The 15,292-nt window shown below is 43.7% G+C and overlaps 1 protein-coding gene across 1 annotated transcript in view; it reads left to right on the forward strand.

Moving 5' to 3' along the window:
* The window catches only part of ncam1b (neural cell adhesion molecule 1b), a 37,903-nt gene extending 27,783 nt beyond the window's left edge, over window positions 1-10,120 (forward strand). The window contains exons 18-23 of the mRNA XM_076100655.1: window positions 702-826; window positions 1,363-1,543; window positions 4,402-4,600; window positions 6,498-6,614; window positions 7,364-8,476; window positions 10,003-10,120. Coding sequence (XP_075956770.1) covers window positions 702-826; window positions 1,363-1,543; window positions 4,402-4,600; window positions 6,498-6,614; window positions 7,364-8,476; window positions 10,003-10,120 — 1,853 coding nt within the window. The remainder of the gene's footprint in view (window positions 1-701; window positions 827-1,362; window positions 1,544-4,401; window positions 4,601-6,497; window positions 6,615-7,363; window positions 8,477-10,002) is intronic.
* The last annotated feature ends 5,172 nt before the right edge of the window (window positions 10,121-15,292 follow it).

Raw genomic sequence — 15,292 nt, forward strand, 5'->3', positions numbered from 1 at the left:
TCACTGCAGGTAATGAGGAGATGTCCATGCACTGATCTCATTCAGACAAATTTAGGCAAATTTGAAATATGAAAGTTTCCCAGATTTTACAGATACATAAAGCTGGACATCATTGATCCCTGAGGAACTCCACAAGCCAGATAAGCCCAATCAGACACTCTGTCTGTAGTGGATACAAAAAACGAACGATTAGATCAATTAATCAATTGTCTTACATTTCTATTTGACTTAATTGTTTTGTGTTATTTGTGTTTAAACATTGATTGTGGAAATAAGTTTGAGATCCTGAAAACATTCCACCTTGTGGTTATCTTTATAGATAAATCTCTTTATTGTGCTGTTAAATGCAGATCTTACCCTGAAGCCTTGTATGACACTGGCTGAATGTCACTCAGCAACTTGGACTGAATCAGATAAGCATGTGGCTGTGTGTCATTTGGTAATTAGTCTTAGACTTGAGACATACCATCTTGCGGCTGGCAATTAAGGAAGGGCAAGTGACTTAAAGGGACGACAACAAAGAGGCCATTTTCAAAGTTGTGACTTTTATTTCTAATCAAAGTTTTGGTTTTTCTTTGCTATATATTTTAAAGGTGCTGGTGGACTGATAGAATCTTCCTCCAATACAATAACCCTGTCGCTCTCTGCATCTTTTCGGTGAGACTTTAAATAACATCTAACTTGCTCCTGTGTGCCTGTAGGGAATCCCAATCCTCCTAAACTCGAAGGGCTACTTCAACCCAAAGGCAACTCTCTCAGGGTCCGCTGGATCAAGCAGGACGACGGCGGCTCGCCCATTTTACATTATCTGGTCCGCTATAAACCAGTGAGTATTAGTGATTAGAGCCCAAATGATTAGTCCTCATCAACTGAAGCTAATAAAAGGTTTTAAAGCAAAATGCCACTGTATTATGTTGTCCGTCCGTGCGTCCCATTTTCCGGTGAACACGATATCTCAGCAAACGCCTGGAATTCTAATGATGGTCCATAGTTCTGACATCTTAAAAAACATTATTTAAAATATAAAAATGTTTTCTAATTCTGTTATGTTCAAGCCTTAATGATAATGCATGTAGAGCTGAAACAATTAGGTGATAAATGAATAGGTGAATTTAACAGAAAATTAATTGGCAACTACTTCGATAATTGATGAACCCATTAAGCCAAACATTTTGATAGCTCAAGCTTCACAAATGTGAGAATTTAGAAGCTTTTCCTTTTCTTACATCATAGCAAACTTTGAAAACGTCACAGTGGGATTTCAAATCAATTACTCAAGAGAATAAACTGTCGATGGATCGATAATGAGAATAATCGTTAGTGTCAGCCCTAAAAGCACTGTACATATCTCTGTGTCCTTAGATACAGGTGTCGGAGTGGAAACCAGAAATCCGTCTGCCCAGCGGCAGCGAATACGTGGTTCTCAGCGGGTTGGAGTGGGACACAGAGTACAATGTCTTGGTGGTGGCAGAGAATAAGAAGGGCAAGTCCCAGCCAGCTACCATGTCCTTCAGGACGTCCACAGAGCCCGACGCCATCCCAGGTACCCTCCCTCAGGTCACTCGCACTAAACTGGAACTAAACAGCCAGAAAACTGCGGAGCCAAACTCAAAGCTCCAAACACCCAGAGTGTGACGTTCTATTTTTAACTCTCTAGCTCTGAAAGGTGAACGGCAACTAAATAAATCTACAGGAAAAATGTGATTTCCTGGACGGCGGGTGAGCCAGAAATGATTTTCCGGCTGAATTTCTACACTTTAAAGTTTTGACAGGCCTTGCTAAAGGAGCTTGAGTTTGCGCTCGCAGAACTGGGACAGGCTCCATCCACGGAGGGTGAAACGACAGTAGTTTCCCTTTAGCTTTGTTTACTGCTAAACAACACGGAGTGCCTACCTCAAGCGAAGGAGTTCAAGTATCTCGGGGTCTTGTTCACGAGTGAGGGTAAGATGGAGCGGGAGATCGACAGACGGATCGGTGCGGCTGCAGCAGTAAAGCAGGCGCTGCACCGGACCGTCTTGGTGAAGAGGGAGCTGAGCCGGAAGGCAAAGCTCTCAATTTACCACTCGGTCTACGTTCCTACCCTCACCTATGGTCACGAACTCTGGGTCGTGACCGAAAGGACAAGGTCGCGGCTACAAGCGGCCGAAATGAGTTTCCTCCGTAGGGTGGCCGGGCTCAGCCTTAGAGATAGGGTAAGGAGCTCGGTCATCAGGAGGGAGCTTGGAGTCGAGCCGCTACTCCTTCGCGTCGAAAGGAGTCAGCTGAGGTGGTTCGGGCATCTAATTAGGATGCCTCCTGGACGCCTCCCACTGGAGGTTTTCCAGGCACGTCCAACTGGGAAGAGACCCCGGGGAAGACCCAGAACACGCTGGAGAGATTACATCTCCCAGCTGGCCTGGGAACGCCTCGGGATCCCCCAGAATGAGCTGGAACATGTTGCCGGTGAGAGGGAGGTCTGGGTCGGCCTGCTTGCCCTGCTGCCACCGCGACCCGACCCCGGATAAGCGGTGGAAAATGGATGGATGGATGGATACTGCTAAAATAAGCAGCTAGAGCAGATAGTTTGTCCCTGTGTGGAAGCAGCCTTTAAATTGATCCTCGATAACCACTGATTAACTTGTACCTCGAGGGCTTAACTGCAGCTGAAGGTTTCTACCATTCGCACACAAAAACAAACAAACTCACAGCTTGTCAGATTCCCTTTAGGTGCTAGACACTGCCGAGTGCTTTGCTGAAACATCGCCACAGACCGTTATGTCTTCCTCTCACTTCTTCTTTTCTAATTCATTTTCCAATCTAAAGCATTTTCCACTCACCCACCAACGAGTCACCATCTAGTCCACACGGTGTAGTTTTCCCCTTCGTGCTGTGCTTCTGCTTTGATGTGTTGCTGTATTTTTTTCCCCCTCCCCTCAATACAAGATATCAGTTTCTTTTTTTTCACTTTTGACACATTTTCACTTCTCTCCTTCCTCTGTTTTCCCCACCCTTCTCTTTTTTCCTCTTTCTTTCCCTTCATTCCCCCCCTCCTTCTGTCCTGTACTCTCTCTCCCTTTCTCTTTTTTGACCCCCCCCTCTCTCAATGTTCCTGCTCTCTTGCCCGGTTCTGGACATTGGTGGGGTGGACCACGTGAACATTTCCGTCTCGCCCTGTGTGCATTATGCTGTGGTCGGGGGTTGTGCTGCCCCCCCCCCCTCAGCTAAACAGGGCTGTTCATCTGTGACATCCACTTTGGTGTCACTCATCGTGTCCCTCATCACTGTATTCCTGCTCTCATAGTTGTCGTGGAGGGAACTCACTCCATAACTGTAGAGGAGAGCTCGCCTTTCTCTGGCCTGGCTTGTCTCTTTAAACGCTTTCACTCTTACAAACAGACTTTGTCTATGACAGACGTGTCTCCGTTAACGGTGCCGTGTGGCTTCAGAACAGACCAGACAGACATGCTGAACCAAAGGCAGTGGAAATCCTCGGCCTCCCACACATTCACCTTGCTCACCATTTGAACAGCTCAGCACTAGACAACAGAGAGGACTGCCAGTTTACAGTAGCGAACAATAGTGGAATTGAATTGAGGTTATATTAGAATAAACAGCACTTAGAACAGAATGAAGGCTGAGAGCTGGGCCTGTCCGTTTACATAAATACTATTCTATCCTTTAATCGCTCACAAAATGTACTGTAACGGTTTGTAACATTGATGTTTACATTATTAAAAACAGAAACACTTAACTGAAAAATGTTTGTAATAACAATATTGGAATTATCAAAAGGAAACTGTTATTTTTATGGTGTTTACTAAGACAAATGTCCAGATATTTCTCATGCATGTAATTGTATCAAATATAATTCAAACAAATACCTGTTTTTATACATTTATATTGGAGGGTGCTTTACTCGGCTGATTAATTATTGGTGTCTAAAGAGTTGTATCTAGAAACAGAGAGGATCTTTTAGAGAGCTGACTTTACACAAACAGTAAAGACGCATCATAGCCTTTTGTGATATTAAGAAAAGCCTCACGTTCATTTTGTCCATGAAATATTCTGCATTTCTGGGTAACTAGCAACGCAGTGTACACTTTGGTTTGCTCTTCTTTCTAATACCAAATAAATTGGATGAATATATATATTTATATATATTTCTTTGTGTGTTTTTAACGCCATAAAATAACACTAGTCATTCAGCACAGTCTACACAAACAGCACACTGCATCTAATTGATGCCGAGACAACTAGAAGGTATCGGTGCTCGTAACAGGTGAGTTGTTTCTGATTTATGGAAGTATTTGTGCTTACAGTAGCATAGCTGCACTTTTATTTATTGAGTTGTTCCTGGCTGTTTCTATGAAACTGCGTCACGCTCCGGTTGTTCAGCTCCCCCTCTTGTCTCTTGTCTGGCAGATCTGGGTGAGGAGGCGGCGCTCTCCACGGGCGTCATGCTCTGGGCAGGGATCCTTGTGTTCGTATTTCTACTCCTGCTGCTAGCTGTGGACGTCACCTGTTACTTTGTCAACAAATGTGGCCTCATCATGTGCCTCTGCGGTAAATCGGGCACGGGGACCAAAGGGCACAACACGGAGGAGGGCAATGCGAACTTCAGGTGAGTATCAGTGACAACAGTTTACGTGCTGATCAATCTATTAAACAGTGACCGTTACCGTTGGCCAGATTCAGAGTTCAGTTATACTGGAGGGCACAGTTTTCTTTTTTAATCTCTTTTTAAATGCAATTTATTTTCACAAACTGGCAACTGAGAGGTTGTTAAAGTTGCTAATAACATTTCTTCATTAACAATGGATCAGTTGACTGTGTAATTTGATAAATGGATCAGTTGTAATTACAAACACTGAGAATAATCACCACACTCTGCTGTCCCCCTCAGCTCCCCCTCAGGGTTTTTTTTTTGGTATCGTTCTGATAACTGTTTTGTTTTTGCAGCCCGAAACTTTACTGCATTGTTTCAGTGTAACTGATGTCATCCGCGTGGTTTCCAGTCGCAGCCGGCAGCTGTTTTCAGCAAAAGAACAAGCTCTCATAAACAAGCTGTACGCCACCTGCCCAGCACCAAACGCCAGACAGACAAAAATAGCAAATACATGGTGAAAATATTGGAGCATTTAGCAGCTGAAGAGTTAGTGGAGACTGTGGCGACTGTGGCTAAGTGGCGAGCAGGGCCGTCCTTCAATCAGAGGATCGGCGGTTCGATCCCCGGCTCCGAGAATCGCACGTCGATGTGTCCTTGAGCAAGACACTTAACCCCAAAAATTGCTCCCGTAGCTGTGCCTACGTGTACGAATGTGATAGAATCTGAATTGTAAGTCGCTTTGGATAAAAGCGTCGGCTAAATGGCTGTAATGTAATGAGACTAAAACACAGCTTTAAGGAGAGTGAACACTGCACCCTGTTTAAACATGGCTGTCGGAATGCATTGTTTTTAGAATCAGCAGCGACATTGTGACGGGATCGAAGCCAGCTGTAAATGCAATCTGTTGATCGTGACTGCATTAAGAAATGAATCCACCCTGCACATAATATTTCCAGATAAAGATCATATATTATCAGCAGGTGGAAAAGGGGCGTAAGACTTGTGTTCATCGGGTGTCTAAGTGTCTGCTGGATGTGGAGCCAGCTGTTGGTGTTGTGCTTACTGCTTGTTGCACTGCCCCAAGTAGCCAAAACATCTTAGTTCAAAGTAAAAAAAATTCCAGGTTTGAAGAATGACAAAATGTAGATGATTATTGATAGAGTTGTGAAAAAACAATGTGATGCTTTTTGAGTTGTTCTGAGTGACGTTAAATGTATTCCAGGCATTGCTTTTATCAAGTTTTGTTGTTTACATTTTGTCTGCTTCGTCTACTGTACTTCCATTTCAATCAGTGACTTCCTACATTCCCCCAGAAGGCCTTTAAGGGCTGACAGTGAAGAAGATGAAGAATCTGAGCTGAAGGTTTTATGTTGAGGCTGATAACGCAAGAGCTAACTGGAGAAGGGTTTTCCATTAAAGAAAAAAAACATTGTGCCTCTTGAGCAAAATCAACATCTTGCGACTGCAGTGCATTATGGTCCACTCAATCAGAATCCACAGGAACAGGAAAAAAAACCCCACAAATCAAAGAAAAGAGCACGTAAATGAGATGACGTTTTAAGAGTGGAGTCCCTCTTTCAGTCAAAATATAGAGGATGCTGGGTTTAAGTGCATTGAACATGTACTCCCTTGTGCACAATAAGGCAGTTTAAAATCAATTTGAGTGGAAAGTTTCCCTGTGTATTGATTTGTGCTACATGCAGCACAGCCTCCTGTACTTGTAGCAAACTCGAATATTCAGACTGTGACTAAGTTGAAAAGATAATCCACTCACAGTCCGTGTTGACATAATTACCGTCTACTGCTTCTCTTGTATCACCTCTTCTCGCTGCTCATTGTGGCGGACATGATGACTGTCCTATGAGATAATCTGTTGCCATTTAACAGGATAATGTCTCTCTGTGTCCTGCAGCAAAGATGAGTCCAAGGAGCCAATAGTGGAAGTCAGAACAGAGGACGAGTGCACAGCCAATCACAACGCGGCAGGACCGACGGAACCCAATGAAACCACACCTCTCACAGAGCCAGAGTGAGTAGAAACCGACGTACAGCCCAAAGCCTTTTTACCGCTCAAGTCCCTTTAGCTGTTGTACAATGCACTCCACTTCAAAGAATAATTATCTCATTCAACAGGGCAAAATTTGAAACTCTTTAACAAAGTTCAGGTCATTCTTGGGTGGAGTCCACTGAGCCGTGTTGCTTTTCTGTTTTTATTCCCCCATCAGAGGGATCACTGCACTTTGTGTTTCTTCTCCAGCCGTTGGAGATTTTCTGTCTCATTGTATCAAGGTTGAAGCAATACCAGTTAAAGACACAGAAAGGCTCTTTGTCCTCTTCAGTGTGGTCAACTCATATGAAGCCGTTTGACAACCTCAGCAAGCCATCTCTCATTATCAGCAGTCTGGAGGAATTAGATGATACCGTATGAGATTGTCACTGGTACTGTTTAACCCTTTATAGGTGGTACTGCGTGGTTCTGTAATTTTCGGCAAAAGAGCATTTTTGTACATTATTTGTCCGAGTCAGTGTACTCCATGTTGATGTGTGTATGGGATGTAACCTTCGATGTCCACTCACAGCATGACGCCCTCTTTTTCTTTTGTTTCTTTTTCTCGCTGGGCTTAAAAGTTTCTGTTTTTTAGTTGCTTTGTCGATGTACGTGTGAATTTCTAAAGCCGACTAATCCCTCTGCATGCTCTCGTCCGAGGCCACCCTTCCTCTGTCACAGTCACCCTGGTGTCTAGTCTGTGTGTCTCTGTTCTCTCCCTGCTCTCTCAGGCTGGCGGCTTACACTGCTACTCTGGCAATGGACACCCTCTCCTCCGTAGCCACCAACTCTGACACAGCCACTGCAACAATTGACCCCGCTCAGGACAGCCCCTCTAGCGAGACCACTAACCTCACTTCTAGTCTGTCCACCCCAGCCAACGACCCCTCGCCCACCCTTGTCCTGGCTCCGGCCCCGACTCCAGAGTCGAACACGGCCCCTCCGACTCCCCTCATCTCCACCTCTGCCATCGAAGCTAAAATGGCCCTGCTAGTAGAACAGAGAGGAAGTAACAACCCGGAAGAACCGGAGAAAATACCCGATCCTGCTTGTACCCCTGAAGGGACTACAGCTCAAAAATCTGGGACGCCGATACCACCGAAGCGTACACACTCTCCTAAACGTGCAGCTCTGAAGGCTAAAAGTAGCCCGCCTGTATCTCCACTGGCTGCGTCTTCCTCATCATCCTCTCCTACACTTGACACCAAGAAACGTGCTCCGATGCCGCCTGACAACAAGCCTCCCATACAGCAACACACCGTAGCCTCAGACACCGAGACGCCAGCGCACACTGCCGCCACTCTAGCGACCACTGCCCCTCCAAAAGCAGACCCTGATCCAGATACAACTGCCTCAGACCCGAGTAGGAGTAGCCTAACTGCCTTTGACACTCCAAATAAACCTGCTGAGCAAACTGTTGATGATAACACTGCCAAAGATGCTGCAACTAGCTCTCCTTCAGTGATCCACGGTGCTCTTAAAGCCCTGGATGCTGACGAACCTGCCCCTCTAGTTGCAGACGTGCCCTCTCCGTTACCTGTCGCTCATATTTCTTCTACTCCCTCCAGTGTTGTGGCGCCGGTTTCAAATGATCTCTTCGCATCGCCGTCCGACAGGTACAATTTACTAACCCCTGACGTGGGGCCCATAAGTGCAGATGTAGAGTTAGAGCTGACAAACGGGACAGAAAAACCCTCTTCGCCTCCCGCATGCCTTATTAGCTTAGAGAGCCCGCCCTCTGCCCCCTCTCTGCCCAATGGAGACGGAGCAGACCTCCCCCCCTCTGGCCCAGTTCTGGAGGCGTCAGAGACTCTGGCCAAGACTGCTCCTCCTGTCAACGATGAGTACGGCTCCCTCTAGAGGTTTATCTGTGTGTTTGTGTGAGTGTGTGCTTGTAACTTGTACGCCCATTCATTCACCACCGCATCTTGCCATTGACCACACAATATGAAATATTGTAATGGTAAACTGTGGTAATGACACTGGGTGAGTTATTAGTAAGATGTTGTGGACCGTGATAGACGAGCGGTATGATGGTTCTGTATTTTTCTGCTTGTGTGTGTAACAGTCTCCGCTTTGTGCAACATTCCCCACCAGAGTAGCTCAGTCCCTTTCAGACATGCACCTTGTTACATGAATGTGAAGCAATTTTACACGTCTGTCTCACAGCTGAGTAAGTGTGAAAGCCACAACGACACTATTACGAGCCCGGCAACCTTTGACAAGTCTGCATTGAATGCTGTCAGATTAAAGCTGCCAGTGTGCTTCAACACTCTGACAGGCACTTTAGTTCAACAGCTTCAAACCCCCCCTCCCCCCCAAACAGACATCTTTCCGACAAACCAATCGAAACTGACAATCCAACGTGCAGAGGGGAGAAAGCAAGCGGGGTTTGAACTTTTACTCTTTCAACTTGCCTCGCCTTTCGAGCTCACTTTCGTTTGTTACACAACTATCTCTGTCACTTTTTGTCTTTACAAATGTGTGCATCGCTATAAATACCTTCCGGCAGAGACTGGTCTGAAAGTGTGCAGCGATATGATTTATTTGATTATCCCGTCTCGCCCTCAACGACGGCCGGCGTTTGCCTCCACCTGAGTGTGACAGAACTACTTCTATTCCAGCGTAGCGCGTTACTGTTGCAGCTGCAAAGTCAAACACGCAGAGAGAAATTAAATGCACATCATTGCTCTCCTGCTCGGTGGTGCCACTACTACCTCTCGTGAGCACCAGATGGCAATATCGCACAAGCTGTGTGGCTTTTTCCTTAACACTCTTAACACTCCTGTCCTGTCTGAATTAAGCCGTAACGAACACCTATATCTGAAGGATAAAACAGTATCACTTAACCGGGTAGATGAATCCAGTAATGTTTCATTGTTCGTGTCTGAAAGGGGCTTCGTTGTCTCAGGCAGTAACTGAATGCCTCTGAGCGTTACCTGAATGGTTACCAGCTCGACTAAAGTTCAGCCGGTGTTTTCCTGCTCTGAACTGCAGAAGAGAGGAAAAGAGCTGCAGGCAGCAGGACCTAGATCCTGAGCTTCACATGGATGTCTCACACCACCAGCACAGGGCTCCTTCACTGTGCCGTCCTAGTCTCTTTGAAGTAGAACTGATAAATAGTTCATATTTGCTCAACACCGTTTTGGATCAGGAAGGGTAGTCGACGATACGGTTACGTCATAATCTGTGTATTTGATTTTATCTGACTGTTGGTGGTGAAGAAATATGTAAGAAGACCTCTAAACACAAACATTGTCTTCTTACATATTGGGTGACGGTGTCGTCGTTTGCTGATATTTTTTGTTTTCTACCCAGAGGTGACCAGATTTCTAATTTTGCACTCCTACCTTTGTTTCTATTGCAGGAGTATTTTTTCTGATGATAAAGGGAAACTGCAGGAGGCAGACTTATCAAAGGTCCTGACGGAGATCGCTGCAGAACACAACAGAGTCATACAGACAAATACCACTGAGAGCAAAGCATGATGGGCCGGGGAAACCCCAACCCGACACAAAACATTTTGCAGCAGCAACGAGCGAGAAACACACTGCAGGAGTTTTGATTTCCGGTGCCCTTAACTACACATTCAAAACAACACATGTATTGATCGGTTAGAGCGCACTTTGACGGTACTTTCAGTTCTGGTTTCATTCATAAAAAATGTTTACTACACCCGAGAAGTTTATCTTTAGATCAAAAGATGTATTTTATTTTTTTATTGTTGTTTTATTTAACCCGTCAGGACGATTAAGGACAATCTCTTATTCTCATGATCGCTTGGTAAATACATGAAATTAGACTCTACTTTCTGTCCCGTGCTTTTAGTTTGAATTGCAGTTGCGCACAAGTTTTGGATTATTATGAGAAATTTGAAAAGAAAAATTAAGAAAAACCCTGACTATATATAGAAATTATTTTTCTTATTTTCATGTTCTACTGTTCAAATGTAAAACTGTTTGCATTTCTTTTAGTTTGGGCTCTTAATTTGCAGGCGTGTCTCATTTAATCGCTTGTTCTGCATGTCTGACCTGCAAGTGGTGGTAAAGTTTAGTTTACAAGGTTTATTGTTTCACTCCGTCTCCTACAGGGATGTTTCATCTCTCACAGATACGCTAGCATTGATTCAAACAGACTTCAATGTTTTGGGCTACAACCATATTTGCTATGGTTGTGAAAGATACGGGATTAACCCACAGCCAGCTGCAGGGGGGAAAGAGATGGAGAGAGAATCCCACAACACATCAACAGCATGATCCGATCAGATTTGGCCCATTTTATGATCTAATATACTCCGTCTGTCTCTGCCTTACCACAGAGATGGTATTCATTAATAACATGTATTTAATAAAAGAAAGACAAATTCCTCAAAAAGAACAAACTGCCAGCAGAACTGTTGATTCTCAGCCAAGGGTTTGAGGAACCGTGAACCTTCAGATCTTGAGCTACATTTACGACTCTTATTTGTTTTTTGGGGGGGGGGGGGAACGGCTCCGATCGCGACCGTTTCTTCCTCACATTAAAGCAGATCAAAGGTCTGGCTTTCGTACTTTTGAGTTGTGCTTTTGAAGCAGAAAAATGAATGAAAACTCTAAAAAGTATTTTGTACTATTTAAAAACTGCAAAGATTTCTTTTCCATTTCCTGCCTGCAAGCTTGTGCACTGTGCCTGTGTGTGTCGATAGATTGTCTTGTCATCAGTTTCTATGATAACCTGCATAGCTTTGTCGTGAGAGATTTAGCCTATTCTTTTTATTTAATATATTGTATTATTAGAAGAAACGTATGATAAATGGACTAATGTGGTCATTATAACACGTGTAGTGTATGAAACTGTCCGTCTCTGGTCACAGCAGCTATAGTGAAGGAAGATGTTTTGAGCCTTGGCATGAATTCAGTCGGTACTTTGTAACGTAAAACTACAAGGCAGATAGACCATTGTTTGTTTGGGGGAAATACTTCTCATATTGATTCAATGAGTGTTACATTTGGGGCTTGTTCTGGCATTATTACACATTGTTTTTTTATTTACCCCCCCCCCCCAGTTGTTATTCGAGTGTTCTGTAATGTGGTCTTTGAATTTCTTTTTCTAGTTTTTGTCTTTTTGTACAAAAATCACTCACCGAGAGCAAGTGCTTGACGAGTTCAGCATGAACACTGACAGGAAGCAGGCTGGTCCCACCTGAAACAGGAGATTACACCTTTTTTTTTTAATTAAAAAAAAGCTTTAGATAATAGATGTCGAGAGAAGTGAGGAGCTTTACTCACCTTGTACTCCACTGCTGTTACCTGACCGCCCTGCTCCCTCGTCACTGGACGCTCCTTTTGCTTTTATTGGGTCCAACTCAGAACATATCTGTTGTGTACAGTCTGAGAGATAACCCAATTTACAAAATAAAAAAAATGGTTTCCGAATCTAATTTTGTCGTGGCCCATTTTGTCATTAGTTTCAGTCACTTTTTAAGAAACCGTGCCCTTAGATTCAGACGATGGAGCGACGTGTTTTCACCACTAGGTGGCGGTGAAGCACTTGGTTCGGAGCCCCTTTTGTTTTCGCCATGTCATGGACGCACAGGACTATTTACAGAAAGGTTACGGTGCAAACAGGTTATGTTGGGCCTGGAAATGTCCCCGGGGCAACTTGTTGAGATAAACGGGGGGAGCAAATAAACACGTGTTACATAATGCATGTTTGTGCTGGAGTGAAGTTAATACTTCCCGGGTAAGATGTCACAATACTATGTACCGGTGAGGGCTTGATATTTTCAGCTGTGGCATTTCTCCCCTCGGTACTTCTAATGTGACACGAACCTCCAAACCCCGGTGCGATGTCAACAAGCACAGAGCCGGCATCCTGTTACGCTGAACCGACTGTCCCCTCTTATTCATATTTCTCGACTGTCCTGTGAAATACAACCTGATTTGACCTGTGTACCCGATCTGCATTTGACAGTTTCTGCTTCTTATTCCAGGACAACAAACTGCCCCCCCCCCCCCCCCACCCCGTCAGTAGTTCAGATGCCCTGTAGATGTCTCTGATTGCATCGTTGATGGAGAGACGAGGAGCAGAGGGCGATCATTCAGAGCCGTGACGTCGTCCCGGCGATGCTTTTTGCAGCCAGTAAAGTCAGCAGTAGGCAGTCGCGAGGATACAGGAAGTCAGGTCATTTTGGCCTTCATAGTAAACGGGGGGGGGATAAATCTGGTAAAGAGCGACAAGTGGTAGGTTTAGCAATGCAACAGGAGCTGTATCAAATTGTGGCACTTTTACAAAAGCATCTATTCATTTCTATTCAAAGCTGTAGCTACCAATGGAGGTAATATCCTCGGTATGTTGACTGGGTATTTTAGGGAGAAGTATGTAGGTCATTCACACAAACAAAGGAATATACCTTTAGGGCTGTCACAATGTCAGATTTTCACCCTAGCCCTTTCACAGGAATCACGATACTGGTATATTCGGATATACACTCCTAACCAAAATATAGTAATTCCACATTACATGTATTGTTACTTAAGCAAATGTAAATAAGTATTATCAGCGGCCATATATCAACAATAAAAGTAGTCATTATGCAGAAAGAATGGACCAGGTGGAACTCATTTTCATATAATCTATAGTTTAATTTATACACAAATAATTGTCTTTGATTAAAAAAAACACAAAAACGAAAGGTTTTGTATGTAAAATATCTCTCTTCACAGTAAACTATAGCTGTTAAATAACTGCGGTAGAATAAAAGGGTATAAGTACCATTAAATGGTTGTACTCAAGATAAAGTATTTCAAAAGTGGGTCAATGTAGTCAGTTGCATTTCACTGCTGCATCCTACAGTTTAGAACTTACACATGATGGGTAACTTATAGGCTTGTTCCAGTAGTTCAGTCTCAATACATTTTCCTGCTTTAGAGTCAACATTAAATAAATAAAAAAGAAATAATTCACTGCATTTCCCACCAGGATTTTATTCCTGAAATACCATTCAGACCCTCCTGTTAAGGAAATAAGTTGCAGAGAAATTATTCAAGGGTTAACAAATATTTGAAAAGAGTTGGAGCCTGAAGGGGGATGGGTGTGTATTATTGTGGACTGACATTCTTGACCTCAGTTGACCGCACGGGTCAGCGCCTTAAAGCACTAGGTCACCAGTGTGCCGTATAGTATTTCTAAAACCCACCCATTATAACCATCTGTTGAAAGGTCAAAAATCAAAATAATTGCAGAAGCAGAATTCCGGTTTTAGTTGCAACATTTTAATATTCTCCAAACAGACACATGATTGAGTTATGTCACTCTTGCTACCCTTCCCCCACTTGCTCAACACACTGCTTGCACACCAAAGAACCCCTCCCACATTTTTGGTTGACTTCAAAGACAACAAGTGAGTTCTCCAAATGTGTCTCTAAACATGTTCAGTCCCTGTATTTTCTACATAGATCTTGTGACCATCCTAACAGAAGAAATGTAGGCTATTATTGAAACAGGATTTTCCTATTTTTCCATCCTAATATGACTTTGTGTCCACATGAAGGTAAGCAATGCAACATATTAAGGATAAGGTCTGATTTAAAGATTTGACAAGCGTTTGTGTTGAGGCAGACAACACCCACCTTGTTCTACATAATAAACACAATGCAGCGGTTACAATTTTTACTCAGAGGAAGTTGCCGTCATTGGGCATTATTTATTCTTACCTAAAAGATGGGAAATTTCAAATAATGTTACAACTAACAGCTCCCACATTCTACACTATTTTTCTTTGCCAGAACACTTCTGGTGTTATTCTACCAGGATTAAGGACACAACCCTTATTTTCTTTTTTCCAACACTAGAAGCAATTACAGCTACTGTACATAACATCATGCTTTCACAATACTATTGTGGATTAACACCATTTGACTCTACACCTTCACTTTATTTTGATAGTCTTAATCTGACTATCAAATTCCCACAAACCGAATTCTTTTAAAAATTCGAAACTAAATTCTCCCGTTTGGTTGCAACATATTTATGTATCAGCTGGGCATCTCATCAGTTTGATTTCACGGTCCTTTCTTGCTGTTCTCAACAAAAACACTGCATGTCATCGTGAAACATTTCAACACGTGGGTCTCCAGACAAGTTTTATTTTGAAGGCTGTACTCGGAAGTGTAGATTTCCCCCCGCTGGTTTCACCGTCGTGGCTGGGTGATGATTTGCTTACTTGGAGCAGGACTGAGTTTGGAGCGGGTACTGTGAAATGTGTAACCATGATGTTGCCTGGGTAATCAGCGGAGGACGTTAGGAGACAGAGGTAAGGACAACTGGGACAGCCGACACTTTTATTTTGTATGCTGATCATTTTTAGACGACTCCGCTCCGATGAACTACTTTCCAATCTCTGACTTATTTTAAGAATGAATATTTGAAATAATGTCAGTTTTGGAGCGGGTGGTTGCAATCTCGCTTTACAGCAGACATGTGTAGAATTGACTCCAAGTTTGACTGCAGCCCGATTTTAGCGTTTTTACAAACTTGATTTCAGCGCAGCAGTATCGCAGACTGCTCGACACATCAAATTGGACTGTTTTGGACGAACCAGGGTCTTTTATTTTCGCGTTCCCTCAAACACCGCGCTGACAGTAAATACGCGCGTGGAAGAGGGTTCATTTGTCGCAATG

Source organism: Anarhichas minor, unplaced genomic scaffold (genome assembly GCF_050575085.1).
Source record: "Anarhichas minor isolate MPS153535 unplaced genomic scaffold, ASM5057508v1 ptg000026l, whole genome shotgun sequence".
Taxonomy (NCBI): Eukaryota; Metazoa; Chordata; class Actinopteri; order Perciformes; family Anarhichadidae; genus Anarhichas; species Anarhichas minor.